At 32.3% G+C, this 16,748-nt stretch overlaps 1 protein-coding gene across 1 annotated transcript in view; it reads right to left on the bottom strand.

Moving 5' to 3' along the window:
• ARL13B (ADP ribosylation factor like GTPase 13B) overlaps positions 1 to 16,748 on the bottom strand; it is a 65,259-nt gene that overhangs the window by 7,146 nt on the left and 41,365 nt on the right. Inside the window, exons 4-9 of the mRNA XM_032406350.1 lie at positions 12,656 to 12,761; positions 11,593 to 11,795; positions 7,959 to 8,073; positions 4,773 to 4,998; positions 2,291 to 2,407; positions 1,246 to 1,314 (exon numbers count right to left, since the gene is read on the bottom strand). Of these exons, the coding sequence (XP_032262241.1) occupies positions 1,246 to 1,314; positions 2,291 to 2,407; positions 4,773 to 4,998; positions 7,959 to 8,073; positions 11,593 to 11,795; positions 12,656 to 12,761 (836 nt within the window). The remainder of the gene's footprint in view (positions 1 to 1,245; positions 1,315 to 2,290; positions 2,408 to 4,772; positions 4,999 to 7,958; positions 8,074 to 11,592; positions 11,796 to 12,655; positions 12,762 to 16,748) is intronic.

The following is a 16,748-nucleotide window of genomic DNA, read 5'->3' as shown; positions in this document are numbered from 1 at the left end:
ATGTGTACATAAATATATACATGCATACACATGTATATTAACTTTGCTAATTTTTTAACAACACAGTAAATATTTAAACTGATAATGTATTCTAACATACACAATTTGAGTATCATTAAACACGAACTAACATATTACAGTCAATAAAAACATCCTGATGTAAAGTCAGTCAACCGGAGATGTTACTTCACTGTAATTCCCATATGTTCTAAGAACAAACTTTTCTCTATTTAGAAATGAAAAAAAATCCTTTAATTTTCACTAATGATTATGAAAGATGTATTTCATTACATTCTTCTGAAAAACAAATGGGTCATTTATATTAATGTACTTTTTGAATAAAAATATTTTATAAAGTTTGACATAATTTCAAGTTACATGATAATGCTTTTGTAAACGTTAAACTTCTGACTTTCTTTCCTGGTGGTAAATGGGTCTCCTTAGGAATCCAAGTTCTAAATTAGGTAAACAGAGCCATCAAAAAGGGAATTGGATATTCTTGATGGAGAACTTCATTGAGCTACAATATACATAATTACCCTTTTGCCTTCTAGAAACATTTTATTGAAAGAGCCTGGGCTGATGGTCTGAAATCAGAACTTCTGCCTTTTCTATCAGGCAGTTCTTTATACGCAACTGTCCTTTCTCTAGTTTTCCAGCTGTGGAGTTCCAATGCCATATATTGGCTGGACTACACCTTATGTTAATTTCATCCAAAGAAAACTGTTTTCTTGAGTCAGTAAGCCTTTAGTAACTTTCTATTTAGCTGAACTTTATTTGGTTTGCTGATTTAGTCTCTGATTTTATAAACTGTGTTGATCTTTACTTGACTTTAATATTCAGCAGCTGGGTCTTATTAGAAACAAAGAACAATTATGTGGCATTTTCACCGAGTATACTGAGCACATATAGGACAATGCTATTTTTAACACTAAGCATAATTGTAATGTCTCATATTTAATTTAAATTGCTTTATACCTGTTCACTCTTCATAACAATTTACGTAAATATATAATGGATAAACATGAACTATGATTATTTTTACATCTGTAGTCCAAGGTAAACAAATTATATGGAGACAAAAGGCACTAAAGAATAAAAAAAATTAAATGAAAAAAGCGAAGTATAATGAAAAAGGATGGTTGTGGATTCGAAAGGCTTCCAAAAATAAAAGTTGGTTGAAGTAATGAGGTAAAGAAAAGTGGATGTAATATGTATATTTGAAAACTGATCCTTTTGCATTACCATTATGACGTGTTTCACCAAGAGGCTCAAGTTTTGGAAGTCTAGTGACTTTGGGGGTTCCCCAGCCAACTAAGGAAAAAGAAAAACATTTTAAAACACTGTTAAACAATGTCTCTTTAGGCCTGTTGAGAGGATCCCTCCCTTGACAAGAATGTATATATTTGATGTCAAGTCATATATGTATATTGAATGACACAGTACTGAATAGCCACAAAGCCATTTGAAATAGTTTTTATTTTAAAATGTAATTATAGGCTGGTAACATCTGCTTTAAGTTTTTACTTATCTTTAGTAAAAAATATAAGCATCTTCATTCACCACCATCAAAAATTAATTACCTTAGGCTACTATTCCAACCCCTAGCAAAGGCTAAAATAAATGTTTACTAATAAATTATATACTAGAAAGGAGTCTTAAAATAATCCTCAAAGGAAAATGTTACCACCTAAAGCCTTCTAACAGGGCTAAAAGGACACTATAAACATATACATTTAGATATTTATTGAGCACCTACAGTATGTGAGGTACTGTGCCTAGTGCTCAGAAATTTCTCACAATTACTGAGCCATTAGCACATCCCAGTGTTTTACATGCAATATTCCTTTTAATCCTCATGACAACTTAGAAGGTCAGTATGTATGTTGGAAATATATTGGAAAAATTCACACATCTTGCTTTCAAATGATAACTTTCAGGATGAAAGATCCAACTTTTTAAAAACTTACATTAGCCATCCATTCATTACATTTAAATTCCTTTTAGCAATCTGGGTACTGATATTTCAAGTAGGACTTGAATCCATTCTAGGAAGTGCTTGGGTAAAGTGTTCTTATTAATTTTACATACTATTTTTTACTTTTAGAAAACATTTTTTTTTTATTAAAAAAAGGAAATACATAATGATAAATTTTGAACAAAGTAGAGAAAACTGCCTTTTTCATAAATTCACAAAATAATAAACATATGGAATAAAATTACAAAATTTCTTTTTCCTTACTGTTTAAAGCAGTATTTCTAAATTCAGTATCAATATCAATTTACTCACCAGGAGGAGGAGGTGGGGGTGGTGTTGGACTCTTAGGAGCAGAGTCATCTGTATTAACAGGTTCTACACGGTGACTCCTTTTTATTCTTAGTTTCTTAGTTTTCTTTTTACTGTTATCTAAAAGAATATAAACATGGAACTATATGCCTCTGGGAAAATGTAAACTTCTATAATAAAAAAGAATGGAACTAGATATTCATATGATCATTACCATAAAACTACATCTTCAACTTTGGAAATGGTTACCAGTAATGAAATGTGAATCTGCCTTTACTAAGAGTAAATTTTTTAAATGATTGCTTATTGAATAAATAATTAATGAATATGATACAAACAGCAAAAAGCCTGTATTTTAAGTTTTATGACAGGTTATTCAGAATACAAAAAAAAGTTCACCTTTCCAAAAGTAACTTATATTTTTTCCGAATGTCATATTAAGTAAATATAATGGCCTAATTGCAGGGATTTTCATGAAACTCAGAATGGCCGAGGGAAAGGGGAGAGATGTTGATTTGTCTCAGTAGAATATATAGAATGGATTCTAGGTATAAACAGTCCAAAAATAATTCTTTGAAATGTGAAAAAAGACCCCAATCAAATCTAAACACATTACCCACTGAAATAACCCCTGGACAATGTATGCCTAATATAAACACATGTAACCAAAATCACATTATTAGAGACTGCAGAATTAATTTGTGTTCTTTCTAAAAAAAAAATAACTACAGATTCTCACTTAAGTACTTATAAACAATTTAAGGACATCTATGTCATTAACATGTAAACTTTAACAATGAAAACCGGTATAGCATAATAGTTAAATAACCAAACACCAAAGTTACTGAAATATTTTAATTGACAATCCCAGCTACTTAATTTACATATATGTAATACATTTTATAAAATGGGAATTATCTGTTATATGAGAAATAGCCAACATCTATGAAATCTGCAAAGCAATGAGAAATATAAACATGTTTAGAAACACATTATCTTTCTAAATAAATTACTTGTGTCATTTGAGACATTTTACTCCAGATAAAAACAAAGACATATTACAATTAAAACCTAAGCTTTACAGCTGAGAGAAAGGAAAGAGAAAGTCCAGAACCATATGGTATTTCAGGATGGGAATAGCTCAGGATCATAAAAGAACACAGGATAACGGGCAGATGATATGAAGGGGGCTCTCAGCCCAGCCACAGATGAGATATATGATCTTAACCAAGTAACTCAATCTCTCCAAGTCCCTGATTTCCTATTCAAAATAATGGGAATAATATACCCTAGGATTGTTATGTTAAATAACATAATCCTGCATTAAATAATATATCTGAAACCATGTTCTATGGTATAAAATGTTAATTATTATTATAGTTATATGATTGACTATCTTAGATCTTTCTACACTATATTTTCAAACAATCTGACAAATCTTTTGCTCTTTAACAAAGAGTATTAATGTTCAAAAGTTCTTTCAATATATTGAGAAGCCACTTTAAATCTATTTTCTGTTTAACTCTGCTAACAGAACTACATGGGTATGAATATGCTGCCCTACCTTCCCAATTTATAACTTTCAAATCTAGTTTTTTTATACAGCAAAACATCCATGTTAGCTAATCTGAACCTCAGGGATTACATTCTTATTTTCATAACCTTCCTGATACTGTACAAAAATTCTCATATATAATGAAACCATACTGCTAACTAGAAGTTACAAGGAAGTAATGATTATTGGGTCATGTGTCAGGCCCTGCACTAGGAACACTGTGGGGTTATTTTTATTGTAAGTAACCTTAAAGCCCTGTGGGAAAAAAAATGATGCTTATCTCCATTTTAGAGATGAGGAAGCTAAGACTGAAAAACAATACAATGTAATGTAATAAATATCTAGATTCTATCCGAGGTTGTCTGATTCTCTGACACCAAAGACATGAACTTCCTGTTAAATCATATAGCCACTTAAGAGAAAGAAAAGCAATTATGAACTGAAGATTTTATATGATATTAAAATAAGAGGAAAATGGCTATTGACTTTAAAAATGTCCAACTGAGCATGTCTGCATTCTGTAGAAATAGCAAGTCAATAAAAGAAATGATGCTGACTGTAGTATTACGAAGTTTAAAACAAAACCCCATAAAAAAGCCTTAAAGGTTAAACTCAGTGTAAGGATTCCTGGGACTATGCTATATTCCAAATTTATGAAATAAAACTGAAAACAGAACTTTCTGCTGAAATTCATTTAAATTACAAAGGACTATATTTTAAGGCATCATGAATAAAAACAAAAGTTAGCATATTCACTAATGAGAAATTCAAAACCATGAGAAAACCATGACAAAATACTGCATTTGGAGACAAAAAATATTACAGTACATTTTTTGTGAAAATAATCATGACAAATGAGACACGTACTGTTAAGTTTTGTGTCTTTATATATATGTATAAATGTATTTTTTTAATAACTAGATTTATCACCTGATTCTGATGATCGCTGGTCTGTATCATCTTCATTCTCCAACTGCTGTGTTAATGCCTCCTTATAATTTTCTACTATTCCAAGGTCATTGTTTTTTTGGCTACTGTAACTGATCTGGCTCTGTGTCTCTATTTGCTCATCCTCCACTTTATGTTTCAGGGGGCCGCCATCACTGTCTTTCTCCATATTTTGTCTCTTTTTCTCTTTTTCAAGTTTTCTTTCATTCTAACAAAAATGAAATATATTATTTTTAATATAATAGTTGTCTAAGATAGTTTTAAGGAAGAAATCAAATAATCCAAAAGCATTCTGTAACTTCAGGGCACTGTGATATTTCTATTAAAAAATTATTTGTTGAATATATCACTAAAGCATACTGTTTGGTAAACTTTCAGAAAACACAGATAGTACAAAGAAAGAAAACAAATATTACCAGTAATTCCACAATCAAGAAATGATCTGTGTGGCACATAATCACTAAGAGGTGTCTTTCTTTTCTTACCCACACACATACAGACATACACCACCCAAAAACATACATAAATGTGATTGAATGTCTCTTTCTTCATATACATATTTATGCCTTTGTTTTTTAAACAGAAAAGAATTAAAGTTTTTCCTTAAGAATATATATTTCTTTCCTTGTCAATGAATATCTGAAGTGCTTAGAATAGTACCTGACCCATAGTAAAGTGTTAGCTATATGTTATATAATGCTGTAAGCATTAGCCATTACTACTTTCATCAATTATATTATCATTTTGAATGGTTATAGCATAACTTAATTTACCAACTCCTAATGAAGAGACAAATTATTTTCAATTTTTCATTCTAAGAAATACAATTATTGAATTAGGTTTTTAGAATAAATTCCTAGAACTACTGGATCAACAGTTAACTACACACCACTCTTCAGAAAAGCTAAAGTCAATTTACACTCCAGGCAAAGGGTTAGGAGAGTGACATTTCCCCATATCTTTTTCAATGCCTGTATATCATCGTCAGTCTTTTACATGTCTGCCAAATTAATAAATACATATTTTTACCTCAGTGTTAGTTTAATTCAATTTAATTTTTTTATTGCTAGTGAAGATGAACTATTAAGTAACCTTAGTACCACTTTTATTTTTTTCTTTAGGGACCTATCCATGGTAACTCAAAACCTTTTTTTTCTATTAGATTCTCATTATTTTCATAAGAATTTTTAAGGGTTCTTTTTTTGTTTTATGTGTCTCAAGTATTTTTCATTAGGGTTTGTTCTTTGGCTTTAACTTTGTAGAACAGATGTTTAAAAATTGAATATAATAAGATTGGGGTTTTTCACTTCATGATTTGTGGCTTGACTGTCCTGCTTTGAAAGTTCTCCTCCAAGTATATACAAATGTTCAACTATATTATGTACTAGTACTTTTAAGTCTTCTTTTTTTACACATTAAGTCTTCTAGAGTTGAATTTGGTAGACACTGTTCATTAATTTTACTTTTTTCCAAATAATTGTCCATTATTCTAACTCCTTTTTCTCTCAGATTTGAAATGTCACCTTTATCTTATACTAAATCCTCATGCATAATTAAGTTTGTTACTATCTGTTCCATTGATTGGTCTGTCTATTCTGGAAACAATACCTCATCATTTTTTTTAACTGTGGTAAAATCAAAGGAATGTAGGGTGTTTCTCTAAAATGCAAACATTTTAAAAGAGAAGTTTTATGTGAAGAAAGGAAAATTTGCTTGGTAAAAGGGACTTTAGGTAATTTGTTTTCATTTCTTTATTGATCATATTCTTAAAATTAACATAGTTTAAAAGCACAATAACTATACTTTCTGTATGCCACTAATTAGTTCAGGGACTTTGAATATGAGGTATACTATGCTATACACCATTATTGTTCATATCTTTATATCATGAAAAATACAATGTTGGTAGAAGCACTAAGGCCTTCTAAGTAACTTATAACCATGGTACTATAAAATAATCAGTCATCATTTACAAGATGAGCTTTATTACAAATATAGAGAAAATGCATGTTTCAAAGTGAAAAGTCAAACTTGATTTCTTTCCTATCAGCATTTTTTAAAGAACATACAACAAAACTTGGCAACCACAGTATTTAATAGGATAGAGATAAATCAATAGCTCAAGTTATTAAGACAGCTTTAATATACTTAGAAAAGCATATACTTAAGGTAAATGTAGTAGGGTTAATAAAAAGATTAAATACAATTAACCTTCTGTTATCTAAGCAACTTAAGACAAACTATCTCATATTACCAATTACTCTGCAAAATAAAGCAATACCAAAACTATCCAATCATCTTCTTACCTGTGGAGCTGCCTCCCTCCTCAGCAGCAGCCCCAAGGAAGAAACAATCATCCACCTTTCCAGATGAGCACCTGTGTGGAAGGAGGCAGTGACAGGGGAAGAGGAATGGAGAATATACAGATGGGACCACCAAGCCAGCTGCCACATTAAGCTCTAAGTGAATGGAGATTTAGGAAGCTCTGCCTCTAAAGAGGCATGGCTGCTGAGGGTAATTAAAGCAAAGGCCAGTGCGAACTCTGGACACCAGTAGAAAATGAAAACGAAGATAGAGATATACAGACACACACACACACACAGTCCCTTAACTTCTTCGTGATTAAAGTCTAAAAATTAATTTTGGTAAAACTTCTGACAATTAAAATTAAAATAAATTATATTCATATATAGAAGAACTTACTATAGTTTCAAACATTCTGAAATATCCTGGGAAAATAATTAGGAAATCATTTACATACTCTAAAATGCATCATAAGCATTTAATATTACTTTAAAGGGATAGTAACAGCAACACAGGGAGAAAGACAATGTAAGAGTAAATACATTACTATCATATGAAATACTATCATATGAGTAAATACATTACTATCATATGACAAAAAAAGATTTATCAGGATAGTAACTATGACAGTTGCTACATTCAATCTTCATTTTCATTCTCAGTTAATTCAGAAGTCAGCTTTCCTTTTTATATTAGATCAAAAAGCAAACATTAAGAAGAAGAAAAAGCAGCAAGCCTTTAATCCATTTCTCCCATTTAATTTCTTTTAGAAATAATCTCTGGTGAACACTTCTTCCTACCTCCTTTCTCAACTTCCAACTTTATAACTTAAGTTATGAAAATTACATTTGCCACCATCCATACCTCAAGGATGACAGATGCTATTGGCTGGAAAGGATTAACAATAATTGGTTCAGGGTCCAACTCAGCTAGGCTGCTGGTTCCATTCAGTTCCGCCTGCGCTCGTTCTCCTTGTTCTCTATTGTTTGAGAGAAAAATTTGGAATTCCTTATGAGAAAATGCTGACCCATGTTTAAGAACACTTGTAATAGGTTTAAGGCTATTAAAGTGAGTAAGTTAAACATCTGAACATGGCTTTGAATTATGGAGAGACTTTCAGAAATCCTAATGCAGATAATAGGTCTCTAAGCCCCATGTAAAGATTAATCATTTGAACTTTTTATTTGAAGTATAGTTGAAACACAATATTACATTAGTTTCAGGAGTACAACATAGTGATCTGACAAGTCTATACATTATGCTATGCTCACGAGTGTAGCCACTGTCACCAGACAACACTATCACAATATTCTCTGGGCTATACTTTTCATCCCATGACTTATTCATTCCATAACTGGAAGTATATACCTCCCACTTCCCTTCACCCATTTTGCCTGTCCACCTCTCCTTCCCCCTGCAACCATCAGTTTGTTCTCATGCTTATGGGTCTGTTTCTGCTTTGTTTTTCATTTGTTTTTTTTTTAAATTACACATATAACTGAAATCATATGGTATTTGTCTTTCTCAGTCTGACTTATTTCACTTAGCATAATACCCTCTAGGTCCATTCATGCTGTTGCAAATGCAAGCTCTCATTATGTTTTACGGCTGAGTAATATTCCATAGTTGATCATTTGAATTAAAAAAAAAAGAGGGGTGCCTGGGTGGCTCAGTCATTAAGCGTCTGCCTTCGGCTCAGGTCATGATCCCAGGGTCCTGGGATCAAGCCCCACATCGGGCTCCTTGTTCAGTAGGAGGTCTGCTTCTCTCTCTCCCACTCCCCATGCTTGTGTTCCCTCTCTTGCTGTTTCTGTCAAAAAATAAATAAAATCTTTAAAAAAATAAAAAAATAAAAAATAAAAAAATAAAAAAAAGAAATGCTAACAAAAATAGCATTCCCTATGACTGACTTCTTAATGTCAGTGGTGCTTGTTAATTAATTTTCTATGTCCCAAAGGTTTATATTCATCAATTTCTTAATTACCCTCCCAAACAAATGCCATCCTCATTGAAGTTGACAAATAAGTAAGTCCTCTAGTTAACACCCTTCTTCAGGGCTGTGTCAAGCTGTATGTCACAAATGAGCTGGATAACAATCATTGCTGTGTAAAAGTAGAGAAATTATAAAACTAAGTTGCCCAATATCATTCAGATTAAATAAATATTTCCACATTAGTTACTACTGAAACACTTACTATCACTGTTATTTATAGCTTACATTGCCCCAGGCATGAAGAATAATAAGTTTCTTTTTAAAACAAGTAGCCGAAGACAAAAAAGTATTGTAGATCTGCAACTACGCTGTAAGTATGGTAATATGAATGCTCATTACTATGACATTTATCATGCTCTATTATGGAAAGATATATCCATTCATTCTGAACACAGGAAGCCAAGGGTTAGATTTATTACCTCTGTGACCTTGGACTTCTACCTGGATCTTTAAGCTTCAGCTTTCCCATAAATGGGGATAAAAATATCTACCTCATAAGGTTGTGTAGACAAAGCACTCTGTATGTAAAAGCACTGTGTAAATGAACATACCTACAAGACAGTAATTGCTCTTAATGTTATTCATTTATTACTAAGCAATTTCAGGTAATCTAGTACTGACATAATATTTTCAGGTTATCAACAACAGCATGTTTTACTGTTTTTCAAAAATATCTGAACCTACTCAATTGGATTTAATTAGTTTTTTTTTCTTTTTTTAATAACTTGTCTCTAAATGCCAATTCACTTTTAATTACAGAGTCTCTTTGCTCAACAGGAGAGGGCTCAGACCACAAGTGACATGGCTAGGTGAAAGGAGGAAAGGGGAATGGATAATAGAAAAGCCTGCCATAACATGATCTAGAATATCTTTCTGGAAAAGGTAAAAACTTGAAAAAAAAAATGACTAACATTAGACTTCTTTTATCCAACTCAATTTTTCTGGTTATTTTTGTTTGCTTTCTTAGTGGAGGAAAAGCAAAAGAGTCCTCAGAAAATAAAAGGTATACTCCCATGAATTACTGGTTGTACTGAGCTTTATAACATGGAAATATGATACACTAGGATAGAGAAAACCAAAGATTCTCACATTTACTAAAATCTCACACTGGTATCAAGAAAGACCTAGATGAATAATCTGCTCATATTACTGAGCACTGGGGGATGGAGAGTTATCTCTAAAAATATTTCTTTAAGTCCTATCTCTGAATTAAATGAAAGATACCAGTAATCAGAGGATTTCCTCAACAGTGTAAGGAAGCATCTCACAAAGGCATCACCAAGGATAATTAGTGGGTTCTTGCCTACCAGACTACAACTATGTTAAAAGCACATTGGAGGCCAATATTACTTAGATACACGGAAGACAACTTTGTATCTTACAGGAACTCACTTAAAAATCTTTTCATTTTAGGGGCCTGGGTGGCCCAGTCAGTTAAGTGTCTGACTCTTGATTTCAGCTCAGGTCATAATCTCAGGGTTGTGAAATCCAGCCCCACATTGGGCTCTTTGCTGGGTGTGGAGCGTGCTTAAGATTCTCTCTCCCCCTTTCCCTCTGCCCCTCCCTACCCCCACCTCTAAAAATATATATATATATATATATATATATATATATATATATATATATACACACACACACATATATATATTTATATATATATTATATAAATAAATAAATATTTTCATTTCTCCCCTCCCCTACCACATAACAATTCAGTGGAGAAAGAAAGCTGAATCATGGTATTAAGTACTAAACTCAACTTCTAATCAAATCTGTGTACTTTCTTGCACATTAAGATTATTATGATTCTGTGGTAGAATTTATATAATCCTTTTTTTTAATTCAGTTTGCTAAATTCCATTTAAATGTTTGCTTTCAAACACCATATTTTTAAAATAATTTTAAAAACATATTTTAGAACACTGAGATACTGAAATTTAATCTACTTTCTGACAAAGATCAGAGTTTGCATCAGTTGACAGATCCACTAACAGCTTACCTTCTATCTTTGCTTAGACTAAAAAGAAGGGGTTCTCAATCTATTGAAATATTGAGCCCAATAATTCTTTGTGTGGGAGATGGTCCTGTGTATCACAAGATATTGAGCAGCATCCCTGGCCTCCACCCACTAGATGCCAGTAGCTCTCCAGCTACCCCCATGTGACAAGTAAAAATATCTCTAAACATTGCCAAATGTCCTGAGAAGCAAAATCACCCCACGGATTGAGAACCACTATCCCAATGTTACCCATAAGATGAGATAAAAATCTTCAAATTCTGGGAAATAATAAATAACTAAGGAATAAATTTAATTGTTATAACACCACTAGGAAAATTAGAACCCTATCACCCAAACTTGTATACAGAAAAATCCAGAGAAATAAAAACCTTACCTAACATCTTCATACAGCAAGAGGAAACTGAATAGACAAAACTATAAAGTTATTCATAAAGCTGTGGTGTTCTTGACTTTGCAAGTGCTGTGGTACAAATAAATCTACTTGCCTCTCTTCTCGTAATTTTCTCACTCGTTCAGCCCTTTCTCGTTTCTCTTGTTCTTCAAGAGCACGCTGTTCTGTTGTGTCCCTTTGGATGCGTTCATTTAAGGCATCAAAGTCTTTTGCAATGATATGTAGCAGCCAATAAAGGCCTTTTTTAATGGACTTGTCAATTTTCTTTCCATATCCCAAGACTGCTGAACAAGGTTCCTGAAAACAGCAATTTATTTGACTTAAAGATTAAAATTAAAAGTGCTCCACAAAAATCTGTACATAAACCATTAAGTATAATTACTGGCAAATCAAAACTAACTCATTATATGATATGAGATATGAAGCATCTGCTTATTTAACTTACAAAAGACAACTTTGCAATGATCACTAAACTAACATTAGTACATATAAGTCGAAATATTTTATGGATTATATCTGTAAGCTATGAGACACATTATGACATAAGTCGACAGTGCCAGTTATAATTTTAAACAAATCCAATGGAAGACAAAATTATATTGCCAGAAGAAAAATACCCCTACTTATTAAAAACAGCAGAAAGTTTTAATTCCTTATATACAGGGAATTTATAGCAGTAAACATCTTTTAAGATTGACAGCCTAATGGTTATCTTCTGAAACCAGAATGAACAACTAAATTGTTTGTCCACCTTTCTTAAGATTGTAGGATAACTCTCCTGATACAATTTTTCAAAACTCATTATAACCTCCCCTATCATTAAATTTTGTATGTATACTTTACCATTCTACAAAATTTATAGTATGACATGTTTGCATAACTTACATGTCCTAACAGCAATATCTTAAACGAAAGCAAATCTAAAGCCTTTGAAATCATGAAAGTTTATGGAAGTAACAACTAAACAGAAAACATATGTTACAGTATTAAATAATATCAATAGAAGAGTGAGAATGTGAATTCTTAGGTAAAAAAAATTATTTAAGACACTAATAAATTATTTTGTTAGGTGTCTACCACTTAATTGCCTATCACCTCTATAAAAACTAAGTGATGCTGAACATATCTCATAGGGCAAAAAAACACCAAAAACTTACTATTTGACATAGGCACTTGTGCTCATTGACCAATTTTTCCAGAGACAGGCATTCAATCACATCAGCTTCTCCTAAAGCCCCTTCCTTGTCTTGTTTATTTGCCAACCTAGAGAGATATAAATGAAGTAGTTTTATAGCAAATACATGATCATAAAGCCACTTAAAAATATTTTGATCATGTTCTTATTCCAAAGATTTAATTAAACATACTGATTACAGAACACACTGGTTCAAGAGTATTGTAGTATTGGGGTACCTGGGTGGCTCAGTCAGTTAAGTGTCTGTCTTCAGCTCAGGTCATGACCCGGGATTCCTGGGATTGAGCCCTGCGTCAGGCTCCCTACTCAGCGGAGAGTCTGCTTCTCCCTCTTCCTCTGCCCCTTTCCCCGCTCGTGCTCTCTCTCTCAAATAAATAAGATCTTTTTTTTAAAAAAGAATTGTAGTATCTATTTTATCATTTTTTCTTGATTTATTACTGCTAAAATAAGTTTGTGAGAATTGTCCTATAAAAAGCAAAAATCAACTGAACAGAAGAGTCAAGAAAACAAGCAATAGGGCAATAGGCCAACAACAAAAAATGCTACAAAGAGAAAAAGAAACGGACTTCCACTGCCCTCAGCCATCAATTCCAACTTTCACATTATGTCCTTCTCTTCTTAAAATACAAACTGTATCATGTTTTAAACACCCAGATGGTCATACTGAGCCTGTAATATTTGAGCTCATCTGTATTTTCAGTGTGTGAATGTGTCCACATAAATGTGCAACTTACTGGAAAGGCAGGGTCACTTTTAATTTACTTGGCATAGCATTGGGCATAAAAACCATGCTGATCAGTTAGAAACAAACTGGGGAAAAACAAAATGAAAAACCAAAATAAGTTATTAAAAAAATAGAAATTGGGGCGCCTGGGTGGCTCAGTCGTTAAGCATCTGCCTTCGGCTCAGGTCATGATCCCAGGGTCCTGGGATCGAGCCCCGCATCAGGCTCCCTGCTCGGCAGGAAGCCCGCTTCTCCCTCTTCCACTCCCCCTGCTTGTGTTCCTGCTCTCGTTACCTCTCTCTGTCAAATAAATAAATAAAATCTTTTAAAAAAATAAATAAAAAATAAAAAATAAAAAAATAGGAGTTACTACAAAAATTACTACAAGTTACTGTTTGCCTATCAGATGGCAGAGATCAAAAGTTTAATAAAACACTGTCTTGGTCAGGGTTTGCCAGACATTTCAGAGGCAAATATATATTATTTATTAAATATGTGAAATAATAAATCTAATGAAACCTTATCACCTACCTTTAAAAATTATCAACATTACGTCATTCTTGCTCATCTACATATCCTCTACTTTCCCTGCCCAGTTATGTAACTTCACCCAAAAATTAAAAAATTAAAAAAACATTACCATAATACCACTATCACACCTAAAAAAACTAACATTCCTCAATCTTTTTTGTTATGTCCAAATTCAGATCCAAACAAGATACACATTACAATGTATTCATTTAAATCTTTTTGATACTGTCCCTAGTCCCAACACTTACACCCCTGCAATACCACCACCACCACGTTTCCTTCCAGGACATTTATTTGAAAACAAAGTAAGTCCCATTTCTATAGAATTTCTATAGAATTTTATAGAATTTCCTGTGTTTAGGATTCGACTATCTTCCTTATAAGGTCATTTTAACATGCATACCCAGTATTTCCTGTATCTATAGCTAGATGCACATCTGTAGATGTGACATCTGCAGTTAGATGTACAGGCTGGATGAGTTTCAAGTTGAAATCTTGACAAGCGTATTTCACAGATGGTGCTGATACTGAGAAGGCATAGAATATCTAGTTACAGAACATTTAGTGATTTTAAAATGGATCAGTGGATTTGGCTGGAGTCAGCTTGATTCATCCAAAATAAAGTTCCCCACTAACCTTTCTTTCATTGAATGATTTTAACAGCCATTAATGACCTTTGCTTAATTTCATTATTTTATAAGAGCTTATAAAATCATGATTTTTCTAGTTCTATGAATTAGAACTAGAATTTACTCTGAATTTCTGAATTTGCTAGCTGGATTTTGCTTTAAAAAAAAGTAAGCTTTCATCAACTACTTGGTAACTTACTTAAATAAAATTCAGATGAAAGTCAACATAAATGTTTGATTTTTGCCTTCATTTCTTAGTTTTCATAAGAATGAATTGGTGCCCTATCAACCTCCGAATTGCTTTCTTTGGTTTGTGAGGGGATATCATTATGAACTCATGGATTTTAAAAATGTATTTGATGTGTTTCAATTTATTATAGTCATTGTTATTTTTGAGGCTCAAAGTTACCCATTTTTGGTCATTAGGAATCCCCTTTGAACTAGCTCCTGTGTTCTTTTGGTACAACTTAAATAGGCTTTGGTAGCTTCTTTGATTTCTCATTTAAAAAAAAAACAACAACAACAAAAAAACAATGTCCCAGACCTGGAATCATCAATTTCTCTAAGGAGCCCTGATTCCTTTCAGTAAGGAAGGAAATGGTACTTTAAAGATCACAACCTGGGGACTATGGGCATTTATTGCTGTTAATGCCATTGCTTCTAGACCCTCTCAGTGGATAAAGCTAGGAAAAATGTCGTTTTGTAAGAAAGAAAAAAAAATCATGAGCTCGTATTGATTTTTCCATTTTAAATCAAATATTACTTATATTTTACTTAGCTTAATTTGTATCTCTTTTTTTCTTATGCTTGAAAACTACAGTTCCTAATATATTAACTATTTCTTTATCCTACAACATATATGAGTTTCAAGATAACAATACCAATATTATTACTAAAAATCCTACTAAATGCAGGTCAAAAGATCTCTTTGTGAATATTTTTGTCTCTAATATACATCCCACAAAAGATGCACGGGTCAAAATACTCAGTTTTTAAATTACTTGGAATAATCCTTCTCTGTGTAGCTAACCCACCACCTAGATATGTACCTGGGTTCATTTGTTTCAGGCTTCTTTTGCCTTTTAGAGATAGTTTTATTCTTTTAAGATTTAATTTTTAAAACATTTATATGGTTCCAAATTCAAAACTATAAAAACAAGGTACAATCAGAACTATTTCCCATCTCTGTCCCTTTTCTTCTCTATTCCTTCCATTCTCCTATAGGTAACTATTTTCATTAGTTTTTAGTTCATCCTCCCACTGTTCCTTTTTGAAAATACAAACATGTTTATGGGGGAAATGGTATTTTAAAGCACACAATTGGGGACTATGGAAATTCATTGCTATTGACTGGTGATGGGGAAGGGTATTTGTGTGTGTTTATCTCTACCCTCCATTTCTTCCTCTAGAGCTAGTTAGTATACTATATACACTCTTGTGCACCACCACGCTTTTTTAAAAAATAGTAAATCCTAAAATTACCCTGGAGCAGTATAAAGAAATCTTTTTTATTACTATATTCTTTATTAATAAGCAAAATGATCATTATATGGATGTTTTGTTTATTCAGTCAAGCCTACACTGAAGGACTTTTGGGTTGTTTCCAGTGATTTGTTTTCACAAAGAGTGCTGTGAAGAGTAAGTGTGTGAAGGAGTTATTTCTTATTTTGGGAACAGATTCCAGGAACTAGGACTACTAAATCAAAGAATAAATGCAAATGTTATTTTGATAGATATTATAGTAATGTCCCTCCTCTTACCCTCAAATCATAACAACTCAGGCAGCAAAAAAGGAAAGGTAAGGATATTTAGTAGTTTGAGAGAAATTTCATTTCTAATACTTCTTATAAATATTTCACTCTGGTAAAAATTCATTTTGAATTGTTATACTGATATTATAAACAGTATCACAGATTGCTCCACAACTTTAGTTTTTCTACACTGAAACTATGTTAAGTAACTTATTTTAAAATGAAAATAGCAGACAGATATAAGTAAAAAAGAAAAGGGTGTAAGGTTCAAATACAAACTGTTGTAGTTCTGAAATTCGATGATTTCATGAGGTAAGCCTTTGGGACTTCCTAAAATAAAAGAGAATTCATTTTAAAGTAAATGGACTAAAAAGCTGTCACCAAGCTTGTTTCCATTCCTATTTATTCTAAATTCTGTGT

Source organism: Phoca vitulina, unplaced genomic scaffold (assembly GCF_004348235.1).
Source record: "Phoca vitulina isolate PV1807 unplaced genomic scaffold, GSC_HSeal_1.0 scaffold8, whole genome shotgun sequence".
NCBI lineage: Eukaryota > Metazoa > Chordata > Mammalia > Carnivora > Phocidae > Phoca > Phoca vitulina.
The sequence above is the reverse complement of the archived record's forward strand: the minus strand, read 5'-3'. Positions and strand labels throughout refer to the sequence as shown.